The 8,208-nt window shown below is 42.4% G+C and overlaps 1 protein-coding gene across 1 annotated transcript in view; it reads left to right on the forward strand.

Moving 5' to 3' along the window:
• Positions 1-8,208, forward strand: part of ZFYVE26 (zinc finger FYVE-type containing 26) — a 65,172-nt gene that overhangs the window by 15,722 nt on the left and 41,242 nt on the right. Inside the window, exons 11-14 of the mRNA XM_032246042.1 lie at positions 349-957; positions 1,212-1,295; positions 4,706-4,774; positions 5,185-5,345. Of these exons, the coding sequence (XP_032101933.1) occupies positions 349-957; positions 1,212-1,295; positions 4,706-4,774; positions 5,185-5,345 (923 nt within the window). The remainder of the gene's footprint in view (positions 1-348; positions 958-1,211; positions 1,296-4,705; positions 4,775-5,184; positions 5,346-8,208) is intronic.

Genomic DNA, 8,208 nt, shown 5'->3' on the forward strand with positions numbered 1-8,208 from the left:
TGTATTTTAGTAGAGACAGGGTTTTACCATGTTGGCCAGGCCTGGTCTCAAACTTCTGAGCTCAAGTGATCTGCCTGCCTCACCCTCCCTAAGTGCTGGGATTACAGGCATTAGCTACCATGCCTAGCCAGCTGTACTTTTAGAATAGCAAAATCTTTCTGCAAATCATGAAGAGACAGCCTAAGAAGTCTCTCTTAGACTTCTCACTGTTACCTCAGTTCCTTTGGAATTAAATAAATAAATGAGCTAAAGCTGTGAGAATCTTTGACTCTGGGAGGTAATGTTTCTAATGTTTGCATTCTCTGTCTTCTCTTTCTCTGGCCTCTTCTCTTGTACATGTTTTTGTAGGTGCTGTAAATCTCTTCTCAACTTACCTGGCCAAGTGTCAACAGTATCTGTGCAGTATTCCTGACTCTTTGTGCCTGGAGCTTCTAGAAAACATCTTCTCATTGCTTCTCATCACCTCTGCTGATCTTCACCCAGAACCTCACTTGCCTGAGGACTATGCTGAGGACGATGACATTGAGGGGAAAAGCCCCGCAGGTTTGAGGTCCCCATCAGAGAGCCCTCAGCACATAGCACATCCTGAAAGGAAGTCAGAATGGGGTTCCCTGGGAATCCCAAAGAGCATTGCTTATACAGTGCCAAGCCGTTTGAAGGCAGAGCCAAAAGGCAGTTACCCAGGGCCTCATAGGCACAGCTTTTTGGACTTAAAGCACTTTACTAGTGGTATCAGTGGATTTCTGGCTGATGAATTTGCAATAGGGGCCTTCCTCAGGCTTCTCCAAGAAAAACTGGATGAGATCAGCAGCCGCAACCTCCCTGAGAAGCCAAAGCAAGAAGGTCAGAGCTGTTCAGGAAGCAGAGATGGACTGCAGAGCCGCCTGCATCGACTTTCCAAGGTTCTCTCTGAGGCCCAGTGGAGATACAAGGTGGTGACAAGCAACCGTCGTTCAGGTGAGAGGAGGATGAACTGGTGGGACCAGAAGGTGGGGAGAGAGAAAGATCCCAGGAATGTGGGAGAGAGCTAGGAGTACATGGGAGTCACTCCATAACTCAGGACATATCACCATGGCAACCAGCGTCAGAACACTGGGGTATGCTCCATGTCTCAGAGCCCAGTGCAAACCCTCCCCTACCTGTTACACCAAGAGGGGTCCAAATCAAAGTTGATCATTCTCCTGTATGTCCCATTGGGTTTGCTCTTTCAGAGGAGCAACCTTCCCGAAGATACCGGCCTGCCCTACGGCACCCCAGTCTCCGCCGGGGTCGTCGGACAAGAAGGAGCCAGGCAGGTAATCTCAAGAGCTCATTCCCATGCACTAGGCAAGTGTTGTAATGTTACTTGTCTAATATTCTTTAAGAAACAGCACATGGTCAAAGACAACAAGTGTAAAATTATCCTATTCCCACTCCCCCAAGGTAACCCTTATTAATAGTTTCCTATGTATCCTTCCAGAAATTTTCCATGCAGTACAAACATGTATATTCTTTTATATATACACATGCATTATACTATATATTGAGAACTGCAGCTTGATTTTTTCAATTATATCTTTTTATATATACCGATATACTGTAAATTGAGAACTTTTTTCATTTACCATTTTAAATACTCCTTAGTGTTCCATTGTCAAAAACACCCTGTTCATGGACATTTAAGTTTTTTACTATTATAAACAGTCCCGTAGTAAACAACCTTGTACATGTCTGTGCATAAGCTCCTAGCAGCAGAATTACTGGGTCAGAGGTATGTGGATATAAAATACAGATAGATATTACCCAGTTGCCTTAAAAATAAGGTAGACCAATATATATTTTTTTCTATGAGTTAATATTAAGTAGTCATTATATGCCAGATGCTGCTCCACATTCCTTATAATTGCCAACTTATTTAATCCTCACAATACTGTGAAGTAGGTCTTATTATTTTTTCCCTTTTACTTTTTCTTTTCTTTCTTTTTTTTTTTTTTGAAGATGTCATCTTGCTCTGTTGCCCAGGCTGGAGTACAGTGGCATGATCTCAGCTTACTACAACCTCTGCCTCCTGGGTTCAAGCAATTCTCATGCCTCAGCCTCCTGAGTAGCTGGGATTACAGGTGCGCACCACCATGCCCAGCTTATGTTTGTATTTTTAGTAGCAATGAGGTTTTGCCATGTCGGCCAAGCTGATCTTGAACTCCTGACCTCAAGTGATCCACTCATCTTGGCTTCCCAAAGTGTTAGAATTACAGGCATGGGCCACTGTGCGCGGCTGCCTTTTTATTTTTAGTTGGCGTATAATAATTGTACATATTTATGGGATACACAGTGATATTTCAATATGTTTATAAAATGTGTAATGACCAAATTGGAGTAATATTGTATCCACCGCCTCTAACATTTGTCATTTCCTTGTGTTGTGAACATTCAAAATCCTTTCTTCGGCCAGGCACTGTGGCTCACACCAGTAATCCCAGCATTGTGGGAGGCCAAGGCAGATGGATCACTTGTGTAAGGAGTTCAAGACCAGCCTGGCCAACATAGTGAATCCCTGTCTCAACTAAAAATACAAACGTTAGCTGAGTGTGGTGGCGGATGCTGAGCTCAGGAGGCTGAGGCAGGAGAATCTCTTGAACCTATGAGGGAGAGGTTGCAGTGAGCTAAGATCGTGCCACTGTACTCCAGTCTGGGTAACAGAGTGAGACTCCAACTCAAAAAAAAAAAAAAATCCTTTTTTTCTAGCTTTTTGAGAATATATAATAGATTGTAGTTAACCATATTCATCCTGCAGTGCTACAGAACAGCAGAACTGATCCCTATCTAGCTCTGATTTTGTATTGATTAACCACCCTCTCTCCATCCTTCTCTCCTATGATTTATAGTTCTGCAAGCTATGTGTGTTTACCTATTTGCACATACTCTCATCAGTCAGCTGTATTAGATTTTTTTAAACCTTCACCAATATGGGTGATAAAATAATGATGTTTCCTTGCTTTAGTAGTTTTTTTGTTTTTTTGTTTTTAGTTTGAGATTGAATGTCTTTTCGCATATTTATTGGCTATTTATATTTTTCTGTAAACTGGCTAGTGTCTAAGGTCCATTTTTCTTTTAGGAATTTCTTTCTTGTCGAATTGTAGAAAGCTCTTCATACATTAAGGAAAATACTTTGTCTTCATGTGCTATGATATTTTTCTCTATTTTGTCTTTTTATTCTGCTTATGGGCTTTTCTTTGAGAAGTTTAATATAGGCACATTATGCAGGAGTACTAAATTTTTAGAGAATCAAGTTTTGTTATGGTTTTTGGTGTTGATCTTTTAAAAATTGAAAGAAATTCATGAGGATTTCCTGTGGGCTAAACAATACTAGGTATCTTGAGGGCAGTAAATGAGGCAAAAACTGGGCCTTAAACTTCAAACAATTTGTAATGTACCTGCTTAGACAGTAAACATGAAAAGTTTAAAGTGACCTGAGGCCCTGCCTGAAAACAGACATGTCTTAAAAGGGGACATCAACATGACCTGCAGATGTCAGGGCAACAGGTTTCATGAAGGAGTTGACTCTTGAACCAAGCTCCAGAGAATGAGTGGGCTCTAGCTAAGTGGCAACATGAAAGGTGAGCATACTGGGTAGGATGGAGGATGCCATGAGAGAAACCTTCAAGGTTGAGTTGCTAAGTCCCTCAAGCTGCTACATTAATCAGTTTGGGTCAGAAGGCAGAATTTGCATCCACTCGACCCCTTCAGCCCAAGAATGCACAACCCACCGTCTCTTTCCTACAGCTGTTCCTTCTAAAGGGCAACCCAGACAGTGAACTGAGGGGACTCCCTTGTATTAGGCTGAGACAGCCCCTCAAATGACCATGCTAAGGAATAGTGAGCCTCTGTTAGAAAGCTCTAGCACGTTAGAAAACGTGGTGTTGAGAAGAGAAGAACCTTTTTCTCTGAGACTTTGAATATTATGGCCTTCAGCCAGCCAGGTCTTAGACTTTGGTTTCCTACATTTTTTTTAATAGAGATAGGGTCTTGCTCTGTCTCTCAGGCTGAGGTGCAATGGCACGATCATAGCTCACTGTAACCTTGAACCCTGGGCTCAAACAATCCTTCCTGCCGCAGCTTCCTGAGCAGCTGGCACTACAGGTGCATGCCACCTTGCCCAAGTGGTTTGTTTTTAATTTTTTGTGTAGACAAGGTCTTGCTATATTGCCCAGGTTGGTCTCAAACCCCTGGGCTTAAGCTATCTTGCTGCAATGGCCTCCCCAAGTGCAGGGATTACAGGTGGGTGTAAGCGACCACACCCAGCCAGTTTTCTACTTTTTCAAGTATGAGGACACCTTTTTCTATGTCAGGAAATATTGTGTCCTTACTACTTCCTGGTTATAACAGTTGTGCTTTTATTTTTTCAGAATACTGCCAGTGCTTACTGAGCAGGTGCCGATCACTGAGTCCTAAAAATAACTTGAAAGTTCCTATGGCTTTGAGACCCACAGGTTGGGAACTACTGGTATAGGCTACTACCCAAGTGAACCCTGTTGCCGTATTAAGCCCACCCTTTGCCTTTGGTCTGTAGGAGTTTTTGTTTTGCTTTAGAAAAAACAGCAGGTGTCATAGTAATCATTGTCCTCTGTCTCTAACTACCCAGATCTTGGCTTTCAAGCCAATGTCATACTTCCCACTCTATAAGGAGCTGATGATTGACTTTCTCTTTTCTTCCCAATACCTGTAGATGGCCAAGACAAAGGTTCCAGCCCATCTCTGGAAAGTACAAGTAGTGAGCTGAGCACAAGTACATCAGGTATGCAGATTTCCACCAGCTGCCAATTTTGAGCAGCTTTGCCCTGATAGTGAGTTACCATATACCATGATGTAAAGCCAGGATTAAGCAGTCAAAGTTGTTTTTCAAGGTTGGCATATGGCCATATTTTAGCTGGGAGAAGGGAAAGGACTGTTTCATTCTCAATTTAGTTATCCAGCAGCAGAGATAAATAGAGGTAAATACCCAAGCAAGGTAATTGGCATTTACATCTTATATTCAAAGATAATAGCATAGGTTTGCCCTTCATTTGAGGAAAAATTAAGACCTATTTACAGACCTTTTACAGACAGACATTGAGGAGATAAAAGTTTGGTGGGAGGTGACAGCAATATAGCATTTCCTCAATTCCTCTTGCTTCTCTGGCCCCACACATTCATGTGTCCCAACAGAGGGAAGTCTGAGCACCGTGTCTGGGCAGAATGAGCTGGACAGCAGATTGTACCCCCATCCTCAAAGTTCACTCATCCCCATGATGTTCTCCCCACCTGAGTCACTGCTGGCATCCTGCATCCTTCGAGGGAACTTCACAGAAGCCCGTCAGGTGAGGGGAGCCTAGGTCATACCTTGCGATACCTTAACTGACTTAGTATCAGGTAAGGCTTGGGGCATGTGCAACCAGGGCCACCTGGGAGCACTCAGGGGTCCACATCGAGCAGAAGAAGCAGGAGGGGGTTTCCATATGCCCAGGCCCAGGCTTCAGCAGGGTGGATTGAAAGATACTGAATTGTCTGTGGTCCCTAACATAAGCAGTGTTTTAAAAAGGTAAAAGAAAATATTCAGCCACACTCCCACCACTTAAAAACATAGAAACTTTTGTTTATCTGCTTGACTCCTTTGAACGTATGCAGGGTTTTTTTTTTTTTTTTTTTTTTTTTTTGAGTTGTTTGAGATGGAGTCTTACTCTGTTGCCTAGGCTGGAGTGCAGTGGCATGATTTCTACTCACTGCAACCTCCACCTCCCAGGTTCAAATGATTCTCCTGCTTAAGCCCCCCGAGTAGCTATGGTTACAGGCACCCACCACAGCACCAGGCTAATTGCTGTATTTTTAGTAGAGACAGGGTTTTACCATGTTGGCCAGGCTTGTCTCAAACTCCTGACCTCAAGTGATTCACCTGTTTCAGCCTCCCAAAGTGCAAGGATTACAGGCATGAGCCACCATGTCCAGCCCATGTTTTTATCTAGTTAAAAATTACAATACAGACAGTTTCCTTTTCTTTTTTGGGGGAGGAGGTGGGACCGAGTTTTGCTCTTGTCACACAGGCTGCTGGAGTGCAATGGCGCCATCTCAGCTCGCTGCAACCTCCCTCTCCCAGGTTCAACCGATTCTCCTGCCTCAGCCTCCCAAGTAGCTGGGATTACAGGCATTTGCTAGCATGTCCAGTTAATTTTTGTATTTTTAGTAGGGATGAGGTTTCACTATTTTGGTCAGGCTGGTCTCTAACTCCTGACATCAGGTGATCCACCCACCTCAGACTCCCAAAGTGCTGGGATTACAGGCGTGAACCACTGCGCCCATAAAATGCCAGTTCAATTAACAGACTAGAATATTTGTATTGTAGAGAGAAAATAGCACAGGAGTGGTAGTCAGAAATTCTCTGAACCTCTCTGAGCTTTGATATCCTCATTTGAAAATTGGAGTTAAATGTAATAACTACTTTTTCTACCTCATAGGGACGTTAAGAGGATTATGTTCTAACTGTAAGGAATATGAAAAATCCTCTATTGATTAAACTTAATAGCATAAAACACTACTCTTCTAATTTTTAAAACTCTCTTGGTATATTAATGATACTTTTACTGTTAGTAAAGCATTTGGTAATTTAGCTACTTAATATGTAGGTCAGAATAGTTATTTCACCTGAGTTCAGTTGTTGAGGAATAAATCTAGGGAACTCTAGGTGATAGGACAATTTTTACTTCTCTGATCATTTTAGATCTTATACTTTAATGATAATGATAATTATGATCCTTGAAGGAGGACAGGACCCTCCCCAGCCCCAGCTTTTCTTTTTTTTTTTTTTTTTTTTTTTTTTTTTTTTTTTTAGCAAAGTCTTACTCGTCACCCAGGCTGAAGTCCAGTGGCTCTATCTCAGCTCACTGCAACCTTGGCCTCCTGGGATCAAGCTATTTTCCCGTCTCAGCCTCCTGAGCAGCTGGGATTATAGATGCACACCACCATGCCTGGCTAAATTTTATGCTTTTAGTAGAGACGAATTTTCACCATGTTGGTCAGGCTGGTTTCAAATTCCTAACCTCATGTAATTTGCCCGCCTCAGCCTCCCGAAGTGCTGGGATTACAGGCATGAGCCACCACGACCGCCTCCTCCCCAGCCTTTCTAATGCTCAAATCCAGAGGAATTTAACTAGGAGTCCCATGATATTTTACCCCTAAATGTCCTCTACTTCTTTTTTCCTTGGGCCATGGTCTTTTTTTTTTTTTTTTAAATAAAAACTTTCTTTTTTGACCTGAATACAAACAGAATAAGTTGTATATATGAGAAAATAACAGAAAATATTAACAAGAAAATAATTTTTTTTTTTTTTTTTTTTTTTTTTTTTGGGATGGAGTTTCGCTCTTGTTACCCAGGCTGGAGTGCAATGGCGCGATCTCGGCTCACCGCAACCTCCGCCTCCTGGGTTCAGGCAATTCTCCTGCCTCAGCCTCCTGAGTAGCTGGGATTACAGGCACGTGCCACCATGCCCAGCTAATTTTTTGTATTTTTAGTAGAGACGGGGTTTCACCGTGTTGACCAGGATGGTCTCGATCTCTTGACCTCGTGATCCACCCGCCTCGGCCTCCCAAAGTGCTGGGATTACAGGCTTGAGCCACCGTGCCCGGCCGAAAATAAAATTATTTTTAACCCTATAGTATGAAACAACCAATATTAAAAATTTAATTTTTTGGCCAATATTTCTCCAAAATATATATGACTTTTCTATGGCTGGGATTATTTCAAATCTAAAACTTTATATCATGCATTTTTATATTATGATATGAGCATTTGTCTCTTAACCTTGATTTTAGTGACCTTACGATAGTCTAATCAAGTAGATGCATTTAATCATTTCCCTGTTGCTCAAGATTTAGATAATTTTTAACCTTGTAATAGTTGTAATATATAGTGCCAAGGTGATTACGTTTAGGCATTAAGCCTTTTGAATTATTTTCTTAAGAAAGATCCTCATAAAAATTATTGAGTCAGGGCCGGGCGCGGTGGCTCAAGCCTGTAATCCCAGCACTTTGGGAGGCCGAGGCGGGTGGATCACGAGGTCAAGAGATCGAGACCATCCTGGTCAACATGGTGAAACCCCGTCTCTACTAAAAATACAAAACATTAGCTGGGCATGGTGGCGCGTGCCTGTAATCCCAGCTACTCAGGAGGCTGAGGCAGGAGAATTGCCTGAACCCAGG

The sequence above is a fragment of the Sapajus apella genome, unplaced genomic scaffold (genome assembly GCF_009761245.1).
Source record: "Sapajus apella isolate SASKATOON/1434 unplaced genomic scaffold, GSC_monkey_1.0 scaffold59, whole genome shotgun sequence".
Lineage (NCBI taxonomy): Eukaryota > Metazoa > Chordata > Mammalia > Primates > Cebidae > Sapajus > Sapajus apella.